Source organism: Lytechinus variegatus, chromosome 6 (genome assembly GCF_018143015.1).
Source record: "Lytechinus variegatus isolate NC3 chromosome 6, Lvar_3.0, whole genome shotgun sequence".
Lineage (NCBI taxonomy): Eukaryota > Metazoa > Echinodermata > Echinoidea > Temnopleuroida > Toxopneustidae > Lytechinus > Lytechinus variegatus.
Window position 1 is genome coordinate 13,512,136 of NC_054745.1, and position 14,081 is coordinate 13,526,216.

The 14,081-nt window shown below is 36.2% G+C and overlaps 1 protein-coding gene across 1 annotated transcript; it reads left to right on the forward strand.

Annotated features, from left to right (window-relative positions):
* Window positions 1-12,687: 12,687 nt before the first annotated feature.
* On the forward strand, window positions 12,688-13,578 carry LOC121416849. The gene has a single exon (XM_041610367.1). It carries the CDS (start codon window positions 12,688-12,690, stop codon window positions 13,576-13,578), a length of 891 nt encoding a protein of 296 aa, XP_041466301.1.
* Window positions 13,579-14,081: the final 503 nt, after the last annotated feature.

Here is a 14,081-nt window from a genome sequence, read left to right on the forward strand (position 1 = left end):
GTGTGCAAAAACTAAAATTAGTACAATATACTTAGTACAGAAAAAAGCAATTCGAATTTGTACTAATTCGCAATATTTATCACACACAAATCCATTATTCCATAAACTAAAGACTCTAACTATTTTTGACATAAATTCATTTCAAAGCTTACTGCTTATGTTCAAATACGTAAATAACATGCTCATTTCACAATTTTTTTTTACTATGAACACATCTATCCATTCATACCCTGCGCAGAACTCTTCTAATTTCCATTTAATCAACCCCAAATTGCTTATTGTGCAGAGATCCATAAGACACCATGGTCCTGATTTGTGGAACTCTCTACCAGAATCTTTAAAAGGATCCATGTCTCTTTACTCATTTAAGGCAAACGTTAAATCTATGTTGATATCAGAATATTTGAAGTAAAATTTCTGTGTCGATGTGTCATCATTAAAGCATCATCACCATCATCATCCTCTCCATCGCCTTCATCTTCACCATTTCACCATCATCTTCATCCTCATCAACTCCATCTTCATTGCTCAAATTACATTACTGCTGTTTTTCATGAAATGTACTGTATATCGATTCTGCTGTATTAATGTATTATATTTATCAATGAGTTTTAACCTGGGGTTGTCATTTTTTCAAGCAATCTGCTTGTGATGACAATCCTTCTCCTGCAAATTGTAAATGTTAACTAATTTGGTATGAAATCAGTTTTGTTAGTAATGGTAATTTTAGTACACTTAGTTATGATTCATGCCAATAAAGTTCTCCATATACTATGTTTGTTACGTTATGGAAAATGTATTATATACGAATGATGTAATTGCAGAAGTAAACAATAAAATCAAATGTGGCATCTTTCTACAACCGGACCACGTTTCATAAAGACTTGATATAGCAATTAACGCCACATGCTTTAAATGATTTACCATTAGCCAACCAAAAAGAAGGATTTCAGTAGATTTTAACTTTCATTTGAAATTTGTATCTATGAGTTTCCAGTTGGTGAAAGGAATGCTTTCATATTGTCAGTTAGCTCGGGAACGAACGCCTGCGGCAGATAGTAGTTGGCGAGATTGAACAGGTCCAGAAAAATTCTATACTTGTCGCTGTAGAGGAAGAAAAAAAATGATTGTGTTATTCTTGTATTGCATACTAAATGTCTACCTCATCGATCTGCATTAGTTCCAATAAGGTGTTGAGCAGCTGCTTCTATTTTGGTCAGTAATTGTGCATTCATCGAGTGAGGGCAGTAGAAATAACGAATTGAATCTGATTCTATATCTTGGACTTGTGTTTTTTCGGTCTTGCCTCAATTTCCAATAGAAAAAAAAATGAAATATCGTTCAAGGCGAGAATCAAACAGGTCTGCGTCTGTAAATTCGACTGCAGAAATAGCTTACTGATTGAGCCACACCACTCGAGCTGATGCATGGGTCAGATATTCTGATCGTCATTCATACTGGCCCTCTCTCGCGTCGGGTGCACAAACATACTCTGACAAATAAAAAAAACGTCAGTATTGTTTTGTTCTCATTCTTAGGGTTCATAGTAGTCACATTATTGGTTCTCGTCGATAAAAGAGCCAAAGATAAAGAAACACGTTATACTGCACCTAGGTGAGGTAAATGAGTTCCTGGTAGGATCATGTTTATACCTTGTAAAAGGACACCAGCCTATGTAAAGCTGAAGTCAGTTCAGATTTCTATTCTGCGCATGATCAGGGGAAGGTCATTCTTACTGAAAGTGACATGTCGGTTTAATATCTAATGCGATAAGCACAAACTTTCGGCCTTTTTCACACCTGAATCTTGAATCATCATTGCCATAATGATTGTGATTGTATTTTTCGCTGAGGTGAAACAAAACTAGAACATGATTAGGATCACGAACGCTATAGCGTTCGTGATCTTAATCATCTTCTAGTTCCGTTTCACACGCAATAAATATCCATTTTTGAGCACCTTTATAAACATACGTCGACATGGACGACTGGTAAGAGATGACATCATTTTTTGGCCTCCTATATGCGTCAGGTCCTCACCAACGTCGACTATCAGAATTGAGAATCCCGCCACCTCCATTATGCGGTTCTAATTCTAAATCATAGTCGACGTGCACGTAAGTAACGTCACTTCAACCACTCAAACTCAGCATGAAGATCAGTTGCAGTAGTTCCTCTCCCTTATAAAACACCAAATTAATGGTCATTATACTGGTTAAAGTCACCACTCTATTCACTCCCGTTCTTCTCATCAGCGGTGGTGTCTTCTTTGATCTCCCGTTGAGTTTGTACGCAACGAGCGCACACACACCGACACACACGAGAAGAGAGGTGACTTATTCCAGGATAAGGTCAATCAATGTAAGTTGTACGATGCATTATGTTTATCATATCTAAACTCCAAAATATTTATCGCTCTCTCCCTCCTTACTCACATAAAACGGAATCAAAGCAAGTGAAAGAGCAAAGTGTGCCGAGTTACAACTTCGCATCACCCGACCGAGTCGTGACTCGATGGTACGCAAGATCTCCCGGGTCGGGCAGCATGTCATGACCCACAGGTTATCACATGGACGTACGTACACGTCAAGTCTAGTGAAATCTTAACTAATGGGTGTATTCGTATCTGTAGTGAGCAAGGGCAGACGACCGCGTTGACTTGAAAGGTCAGACGACTTCTAAAGTTCTCATTCAATGCTCCTAAAACTCACTAGCCTTATTTCTCAATGGAATCATCATTCAAATTTTGATTATGTTACCGTCCAAAAGGGCGGTTTGGTGTCTTGATTATTCATACATTCTTTTGAATCTTGTTCATTAGATCCTAAAAAAAAAACCCACACGCAATGCTTCCACTAGCGACTGGTATGTGAAATTCTCTTAGCATTGTATAGAAAGAGAATTGCTATCTCATTTGACAGTTTGAAGGGGGATTGTTGATTTGCATGTGATTACGCGACATGTTATTGTTGCTATGTTAGGTGGAAAGGAGAATTCGGATTAGCTTTCAGTCGCGGTCATCACACCATACAAGACAGAAGCATGTTTTCAGCTCACGACTAGACACTACATATACTTATGCCTATGGATGCCAACGTGCAGGCAGAGTGCAGTAACCCTAACCCCAATGCAGCATAAGTGAATCTGGACTTTGTTGCCACAGTCCACTCATTCTATGAACGAGGTTGCCACAGTCCTAGATTCTAAATTGGAAAAACTGAAACGAGAATTAACTGAAGAATCCAGTCTGCAGCTCGACGCTGCAGTAAAGCGTGCTAAGACAAACTCTAAAACCTTAAAGAAAAAAGGCTGTCAGCGCCAATTCGATCACAACGAAGACGTGCGTGGAAAAATTGAAGAAGCCACCAAATCTATCGACAACGGAAAGTTCCAGAGGGCAAAGGACATTCTTTCAGAAGGTATCGAGCTTATTGACAAACGTCAAAAAATCCTGAAAATAGCAGATAGCCATGGCTGGGATACTGTTAACTGCTATATTTCTGATGATCTCGCTAGCGACTCGGAAGACGACAAGCGTCTTTCTAAGGCCGTTCGAGAAGCCGGCTACAAACGACGCGAAAAGGAGCGACAGCGCAGTAAGCGTCCCACCAGAGGTCGTCCCAATTTTCGTCCCTTCACATCAGCTACCGTATCAGCGCAGAACATCGCCATCCCCAAGCCCATCCAGTTCCAGCGCCCCGGCACACGGCCCCATTTCGGCTACCAAACATGTTGGTCTTGCGGACAGATCGGACATCTTCAGTTCCAGTGTCCTCAGAGAAGCGGAGGTGCCCCTCAGGGAGGAAACAAACATTAAAATTGAAAAGATAAGTACAGAAAATACTTGTTTATCATTTGGAAAAGATTACGAGATTAAATCTTCCATGTTGAATTCAGAATCTGTTGGGGTGGTAGGCCGTTTGAAACGATGTAAACAATATTGGTATGATAATTTTAATCCACCAACATTTGTGAAAGACATCTTAAATCACGGTTATGTTATTCCGTTCAAGACCCTACCACCTAGGGCATATTTGAAAAATAACAGATCTAGCCTAAATCATTCCGATTTTGTTGTAAAAGCCATCGAAAAGCTCCTAGAAACGGGAAGTATAAAGGAGCATTTTTCTCCACCATATGTTGTTAACCCGTTAACGGTATCGGAAGGAAAGAAACTTCGACTTGTGTTAGACTTGAGACACGTAAATCAATTCACCCATGTTACTAAGTTCAAATACGAGGGTCTTCAAATTTTGGCGGACATGTTTTCACGTAATTTCTTTTTCTTCACTTTCGATTTGGAATCTGGTTATCACCATATAGATATATATGAGCCACATCAGATGTTTTTAGGTTTTAGCTGGAAATTTGGGGAGTCTGGCACCCGTTATTTTACATTTTCTGTTTTACCATTCGGTCTCAATACAGCTAGCCATTGTTTCACAAAAATGCTAAGGCCATTAGTCACAAGGTGGCGGTCTATGGGCCATAGTGCAATTCTTTATATTGACGATGGAATTTCAGGTCATGCCAATAGGGTATCTGCTCTCGCTGCTAGTCAGATTGTTCAGAAAGACTTGGCTTTGTCAGGGCTTAAAGTCAGCGAGTCTAAAAGCTTTTTTACTCCCCAACAATCGGGTCAATGGTTAGGCTTACTGATTGATACAATTTATATGCAATTCTCTTTACCAGAGAAAAAGATACAGAAAATTCCATCAGTCATCTTTTGAATGCCCCCACCCAATTTGTCTCTGTTCGAGAAATTGCACGCACTGTTGGTTTAATCATTTCAGCATTCGAAGCCATTGGGCCCCTCACCATGCTTTTCACAAGAAATATGTACAGGACTATAGAGTTACGTGATTTTTTTGTCAAGTAGAGTTTTATTGTACTAAGGTCGAACTTGAATTTTGGCACAAAAATTTGGCTTCCGTCAATGGGGAACCCATCACACCTTTTTTTCTGCTACTTTAGCAGTATATTTAGACACTAGCGATTCAAGTTATGGAGGCTTTTCAGTGCAATTCCATGACTCAATCTGTTCTAGTATGTGGTCCGAATCATCAAAAAGAAAGTTAAAAACCGTGAACTTCGTGCTATTCTTTATGTTCTAAGAGCCTTAGGAACAAAGCTATCTGGTCAAAAGTTTGATTGATTGATTGATTTTATTCATATATATACATCATTTTAAACATTACATTATATTCATATTAGTATAATCATTATATATATATATATATACATGAATGGAGCATCTTAAGCTCTAAGAGCTTGAAAATGATGTTCCATTGAGAAAAGAGAATACAAAGATACATAATTATACATTGGCTAAAATAAAATATTAAATGATGCGAACATCAACAAAGAGTAAAAAGAAGAGCAAGAGAGATAGAGTGAGGGGTGAAAAGAACAGAGTGGGAAAGAAAGAACTGAATAGAAAGAGAGAAATATGAGGAGAATTTTTAACAATATATAACAAGACATGTTTGATAACAAAGACTCGTTCGTGAGTTATTTTGTTTGCATAATAAATATAAACAATAGTAAAAAAAATGAATTTCATATGTGTGGTGGTACATTATGTAACCGTGCAGTGGTAATAAACATACATGACATTATTATCAGCCTTGCGTTTCATATTTTGAAATAAGGAAATTTTTAACTTGCCTCTTGAAGGAATTTTTTGTTGGGCATGAACGAATATAAATAGAAAGGGAATTCCAAATGTCGGGGCCAGTATGTCGAATAGATCTATGGGCAAGAGCTGTTCTTGGGTTTTCTAAATGAATATTTGTGGAGGTTCGGGTTGGGTAATTATGAATAGATGTATTGAAACGGAACATTTTTAAAAGGTTGTCAGGAAGTTCGCGGATTTGGAATCTGTACATGAAAAGAGCAATTTGAAGGTAATGAATGTCATGTATGGTTAGGGTTCTAAGTTTGTGGAACAATGGGTTTGAATGAGCTCGATAGTCTGAGTTTGTACAAATACGAACAGCTTTTTCTGAAGAAGAAATAAAGAGTTGATTTTTGTTTTTTGACAAGCCCATACAACATTACAATATGAAATATAAGGCAGTATGATAGAATTATATATAGTAAATAATGTTTGGCGAGGAATAAACCATCTGACCTTATATAATACACCGACTCCACGTGAAACCGAAGTAACAATATTAGCTGTATGTGTATTCCAGTTTAATTTATCATCGACAGTTACACCTAGAAACTTTGTTTCTTTCTGATCGATTTTCATATTATCAATAAAAATATCAAAGGACCGAATATTAATATTGGAGCGTTGATTTTTAAAGTATCTATAATTTGTCTTTTTTACATTTAATAATAACTTGTTACTTTTGAACCACGTGGAGACTTTGGGTAGTTCTGTATTCATAGTTTCAATAAGATAAAGAAGGTCATGGTGAGAAAAAAATACATTCGTGTCATCTGCAAATAAAATGAATTGAAGTAATGAAGACGATTTACAAATATCATTTATATATATAAGAAACAACAAAGGACCAAGGATTGAACCTTGGGGAATTCCACATTTGATAGGTAATATATTTGAGTTGAAATTGTTATAAGATATGTATTGTTCTCGGTCTGAAAGATAATTAGAGAACCAAAAGAGGGGGGTTCCACGTATACCATAATATTTCAATTTTTCCAGTAATATAGAATGATTAAGTGTGTCAAAAGCTTTACTTATATCCATAAATACACCAATTACATGTTCTTTCCTAGAAAGAGAAGCCGATATTTTATCACAAAGTTCAATAAGTGCTATATCTGATGAATTGTTTTTTCTAAAACCATATTGAGAAGAGGCTAGTAAATTATTTGACATTAAAAAACTATACAATCTATTATAAACGACTCTTTCAATGATCTTGGAAAAACTTGTAAGAATAGATATGGGTCTGTAATTGCTCATTAAAGAAGGATCATCTTTTTTATATATAGGAATAACCTTTGCAAGTTTCATTTTGCTTGGAAAAACTCCTGTGCTTAATGACAAATTTACTACATGTGTAAGTGGTGAAGCGATATTCAAAATTATTTTCTTCAAAAGATTATTACTGACTTCATCATGACTTATCGAATCACTGGATTTAAATGAATTTACTATCTGAATAATTTCAATGAATGTTGTAGGGGTGAAAAATAAGGAAGAATCACAAGGTGTTTTTAAGAATTGTTTAAAATCTACAGTAGTATTCTGTATTTTTGAAGCTTGCTCAGGCCCTATATTTACAAAAAATGAATTAAAAGCATTTGCAATATCGTTAGGTTGTTCATATACTTTATTTTCATGAGAAAACCTACTTGTAGGAATAGGGTCTTTTGATCTACAAAGAATATCATTAATTACTTTCCAGGTTGTCGATATATTACCATTATTATTTTCTATTTTTCTTCCGTAATATGTTTTTTTCGATAATCTAATAAGAGATGTTAATTTATTACGATAAGTTTTATATCTATTGATGTTGTTCATAGTAGGATATTATATACTAGCCTTATAATATATATTTCTTTTTTTTATAGAATTCAACAATCCCATCGTTATCCAAGGTTTATTTGGACGATTTCGTCTGTAAAGTTTAGTTTTCGTTTTGGGAATATTTTTGTCAAAGTAGTAATTAAATCTTAACATAAAGGTATTAAACGCCTGTTCCGCACTTCGTTCTGATATTACATTCTGCCAAGTCTCTAAGCTAAGATCTGAATTAAGGTTGGAAATGTTATCAGGAGTATATATATACGTATTATTTTGGTGTCCTTTCTTTTGTAACGTGATCTATTACGTTGGCTGATTTCAGAAAAGATAGTAAAAACAGGTAAATGGTCAGAGATATCTGAGTATATAATGCCTGAAGAAATCAGATCACAATCAATATTCGTAAAAATGTTATCGATGAGGGTAGCTGTTTGTGTTGTTATTCTAGTTGCCTTATCTATGAGAGGTTCGAGTGAATTTGAATAAAGAGTATTAACAAGTTGAAGAGGTATTCGCTCGTTTGACAATAAATCAATATTAAAGTCCCCTAATATATGAAGAGTTTTACCCTCTCTAGTGATGTATGAAAGTAATGATTCTAATTCTTCTAAAAATATATCATTATTCGTGTTGGGAGGTTTATATAATACTCCTAAAATATGATTTTTTCCATTTATATTTTCAACCTCTATAAAAAAAGATTCTGCACTTTCCTGTTGGAAGTAAATATCAGCTCTAGTCTTGAAAGACAAAGAATTATGTATATACATTGCGACACCACCTCCTTTCCCATGTGTTCTATTATTCGTAAGAAATTCGTAACCGTCAATATTGAATATCGAAGGGGAGAAATTATGAAGCCATGTTTCTGTAATCCCAATCACTGAGAAAGAATTATTAAGAGTAGATAGAAATGTATCAAATGATTCAAAGTTCTTAGTCAGACTACGGATGTTCAAGTTTAAAATACTAAAATTGTTACAGCTTCGGAATTTGTTTGAAAATTCATCAGGTAAGTAGTAATCACATGTATTTGCATGGTTTATACCTTTATCAACATTGTCATCCAAGTTCATAGGAAGATATACACAATATAATCATATATACATAAGCAACGAGTCTGCACGATTCAAATCGAACAAAGTAAGCATTAAACATTTTGTCTTGAGTGAAATATATAGTATAGTAGAATATTAAACAGAAAATAAAATACAAATAAGGTAAGGCTGGCCAGATGCCGGAGGTGGGGACTAATATTTGTCTTATAAAAGACTGGGTATAAGACAAATCTAATAAGATACAATAGACTTCGATCATCGACTCTCCATATGTCACATCAAATATAAACAAAATAATTGACCCCTGGTCATAAATATATATACATATACACATACATATATACACACATGCACATACATATACATACATATACATATATATATATATATACATATATATATATATATATATATACATACACACACATACATACATATACACATATGCATACACATAAATGTACATACAAACATACATGCATATACACACATATACTACACGGTATGGAATCATTTATAATATACATTCAATTCTCTTCCATAACATTGAAAGCAGGAAGAAGACGAGGCTAATTAGCCAGAAGTGGAATGAAGGAATTGACATCAGTGTAAAATTTGAAATCTTTTTTTTTTTTTTTGCTATTGAAAATATATTCTTTTGAACAATTACATATATAAGAAAAGACATATATAAAATGACTGACATTTGGTTATCAATAGAATATCACATAATACTTGTGGTTTTCAACGATACCGTTTCCTATCTTGTTTTGTATACTTTTTTTAAAAAAAAAGAAAAAAAAGAGAAGAAAAAAAAAAATGTTTCCTTTCTGCTACGTATACATCAGGAAAAAAAACCCAAATGGCATCATTATTGACAACAGGCCTATGTAGTCATCTCATAAGTTCTAATACTAATGCATTTATATGCGAGGGTGAGAAAAAAAGGTGTTTATAACACAGTATCACTTATTCATCATTAGTATATCAGTCACTGTATAATGATAGCACATCATACAAGGAAGAAAAAAAATTTTTTTCCTCACTATAGGCATATAAAGTAACATCATGTAGATTCCGATGCTAATGTTTTAATATATGTATATAGAATAATAGAGAAAAATATATATATATGCATATAAACATATACATACATATACATAAATGTAACACAGTATAACTTAGTTATTAACAATAATATATCAGTCATTATATACGATATCATCATTTTGATGATAGTACATCACAAAAGATGACAATTCATTTAAAGATATAAGAGCTATATAGACTTTATAGTCGAAAGTGAGAAGCAATTGAGAAAGAAAGGTAGGTGACAAGTAATCCATGAAATATCATGAAAATATAATTACATAAATACATCAGATCGTAAAATCAAGTTTAAGTGCAGGCACAATAAACAGTAAAGATTGACTGATTAATTAGACGCTGATTGGAAGTTATAGGGGATACCAGTGCGGTTACGCCATTTACCTGCAAAGAATCGAAGTTTAATGTCCCTCTGGTAAAGATCCTGTACGGCTTTGGACCATTTCTTCTTTTCTGCGAGATCGTCGAAGGTGAGATCATCCGTCATGTAATACGGTTCATCAGCTAACTTAACACGTTGATTCTTCATCAGATCTATCTTGTGACGGTAGGATAATGTCTTAAACAAAATGTGCCTCGATCTACCTTCAATTTGCTTTCCGTCACGATGAGCCCTTTCGACCTTGATATCGTAAGCGAACTTATCCTTGAGAATGCCTTCAACCAACGGGACGCAGTCCTCATCATTCGATTCGGGTATTCCTACAATGCGAATGTTGTTACGTCGTGAGAACCTTTCGCTCTTGTTGATCGCCGAGTTATGCTTAGCGACTTCTGCTTTCAAATCCTTCACTTCCTTTTCAAGCTCATCCATTCTTTTCTCCATTCGCTTATTCTTCTGTTCCATTTCTGTTACTCTTCTGCTTTCAAATTCGATGGCTGATCCGAGCTTACATTCCATGACCTTGATGCAATCATGAAGGGATTCCACTGCTTTCTTAATCATTGTTTCAAAACTTTTCGTTGCTTCATGGAAGTAGCGGGCAATCCCTTCAGGCGTAACGACATTTCCTTTGTACGCTGGAATGTGATGAAATGGATCTGTGGACGGAGATCCCTGGTCTGGCGTGGATGTCCGAGGCGTCTTCGGTCGGGCACCTTGCCCGGCTGGGTCGGGGGTTCGATCCTCGTGATCTGCTCCATAGGTCTTACTCGGTGTAATGTTAGTCGTCTTTGACTTCGAGCTACTTTTGGGATCCTGTTTTGCCTTTCTCGGAAGGCTATCTCGTTGAATATCAGCCATAATGGAGATAAAAAGGGTATTAGGCGTACAAAAGTGTATAAAAATATAATCCAGGGTAAATATCCAGGGTAAATATCCAAAAGCTTGCGGAGAGTCGACGTGAGTGTGTGTCTACTCAGCGGCGGCCATCATTCAAGATCGGGTTGAAATGGTATTCCGACAGTCAAAACGCATGCAGAATAATTTCAGTTGGTAGTACTAATTCTTCTTTGCATGATTTGAGTATTCAATTATACAACACATGTCTCGAATTCAATGTTACTATCGAGCCAGAATGGCTTCCGCGCGATTCAAATCAGCGGGCAGATGAATTAAGTAGAATCATTGATCCAGACGATTGGTCTTTAAATCGTAAAGTATTTGTCATGCTCGATAGATGTTTCGGTCCACACTCGGTAGATAGGTTTGCATCACATTATAATTCACAATTACCACGTTTCAATTCGAGGTACTGGAATCCCGGTTGCGAAGCTGCCGATTGTTTCACACAAGACTGGGCCGGGGAGAACAATTGGGTATGCCCACCGGTATCTGTAGTATTGAACGCCGTAAAACACATGATGAAATGTAAAGCAATCGGTACTGTAATAGTGCCTCAATGGCCCTCGGCTGCCTTTTGGCCAGTCCTTTCGCCAGACATCGGTCATTTTCGGAAATTTTTGTCAGCACACATCGTACTGCCTACCATTCAAGATTTATGCACACTAGGCAGAGGGCAGGCTATTATTTACAAACCAGGCAAGCGTTTGTTTAACGGTCCCCTTCCTTTCAAATTAATCGCTTTGAGATATGACTTTCGAATGGCATGAGTCCATTGCTGTCCACGAGCGACAATATGGTAATCTGAATCAATACTAAAGGTTCAGACACATAAAACAAAGATTACGATTGTGTGATACGTTATAGCTTTTTGTAAATTTCGGATCCATTAGAGACAGAATTGTCATTTTGTACGGTATGATTCATTTGATTTTCCTAAATAACACTATTTTGCATTCGAAGTATATCCAGTCCATGAGAGACAGTTATGGATCTTGGCCCATGAGCGGCACATGTTTACACAAAACAGTTATGGATTTTAGCCCATGAGCGGCACATGCTATATTCAAAACAGTTATGGATGTCATACAAAGACAGTTATGGTTTTTAGCCCATGAGCGGCATATGCTTATACAAAGATTGGCGTTATCAAACGTATGTACTTGTATTGTTGCCGAAGAGCTAAATTTGGATAATGAGTTTGATATATTATATGCATTGTATGCTGATATTCAGAGCCAAAGATTGGCTGTCGACTAGATTCATTGTCTTTTAGACTAATTCCTTCGACATTATCAAAAAAATATATATATATATACACATATATATGTTTAGCCAAACTGGCGAAACTATATCATTTTTAATTCGAGCAATTGTCTTTAACATCTTCATCGATAAATCGTTAGCAACTTCGCTTTTTTTGGACGCAACATTTATTGATTTAGATTTAGGATAGCGAGTGTTGCAAATATTTTCAGCTTTGAAGTATAATTTTTTGTTTTTGATGATATCAAAGAAACCAATGATATCAGTTATACACATCCAAAAGCTAGTCTTTTCAGAAAATTATCTCGAGTTGCAAGTTCATTTACTGCCATTTCTTTTTCAGATGTTCTTATCTCTGGAACATGGGCCGAATTTTCTTCAGACACAAAGATTACAACCAACAAGTATCTTCTTGAGTTAACGTCCTCTCTGCAAGATTCCGTTTTAAAGTCGAAGGCACCTGCTACAATGGACAAGAACTTGGTTGGCTGGAAGCTTTGGAAGTTATTCGCAGCACAACATGATCTAAGGGCATTTCCCGTGAAGCTGGTACATCTAGCCTTATACGTTCAACACTTGGCGAAATCCTCAGCAAGCATTTCTCCGATAGACACCGCCATTTATAGTATACGATGGGCACACACTCTGGCTGATATCTCACCATCTCCTACTGATAGCTCTATCGTCAAACTGGCAGTTGAAGGATCTCGTCGAAGTCTCGCTAAACCAAAATCACCAAAAGAACCAGTATCATCTTCAGACTTGGCTCAGCTGGTAGCAGATAAAGGGGGCCAGGACGCATCTGCTTTTGATCTCCGTCTTCTTTTCATATGCTTGGTAGCTTTCGCTGGTATGTTGAGGTGCGACGAGCTCATATCTGTTCGTATGAGGGATTTATCCTTCTTCCATGATCATATGGCATTGTACGTTCCAAGAAGGAAAAACGATAAGTACCGCCAAGGTCACACAGTGTTCATCGCTAGATCAGGTAATCCAACTTGCCCAGTAGCTATGTCAGAGAGATATATTGCCATGTTGGGTATTTCTGATAAGCCATCTCATCCCCTTGTCTGTGGATTCAAACGTACGAAGCGTCATGGTCTCAAACCTACAAGCAAACCTTTGTCCTACACGACCGTAAGAGATATCATAGTCAAAGGCCTTTCATCGTACAAGGATCCTTCCACACTCGGAACGCACAGTTTACGAGCTGGCGGAGCATCGGAAGCCGCTTCAAGCTTCGTTAATGAGAGATGTATTGCACGGCAAGGTGGCTGGAAGTCCACATCTTCAAAGGACATGTACATAAAAGATTCAATTTCCAGCAAATTATCCGTTACAAGAGCAATGAATCTCTGATTTTTCTAACGTTCTAATCAAATGTCAATAGGTTCAGCTCTTTCGTGCTGATTTTGTTTGTATGGGATATTTAGGATATTTGCTCTTTTAATATCTTTAATCTTTGTATATCACTTTGTTGAGAATGGTAATAGATCTTATTTCATCACATCTGGTCTTATTCTAGCTTCTAATGAGTTAAGACAAAGAGTAAATACGTTCATGGTTGTACTTTAATAGTTTGGAAGTACAAAGGTACAACGTTAGTGCATAAAAAATTATCATACTAGTTAGTATAATTACTCAACCCCTTCCCATTCGATCTTTTACCTCGCATTATTTGTTTTTTGAGGTGTCGGTGACCGCACTCTCCCAAGTGTAAAACAATGATTAAACAAATTGATTAAAAGTATAACAATTTTGTTTGCTTTTGTTTGTGTGGAGAAAGGAGACTGAAATGAGATTGTGAAATTCTCTTAACATTGTATAGAAAGAGAATTGCTATCTCATTTGAGGGGGAATGT

Coding starts and splice junctions, on each gene's coding strand:
- LOC121416849 (XM_041610367.1), top strand. CDS start 12,688: ATGGACAAGAACTTGGTTGGCTGGAAGCTTTGGAAGTTATTCGCAGCA.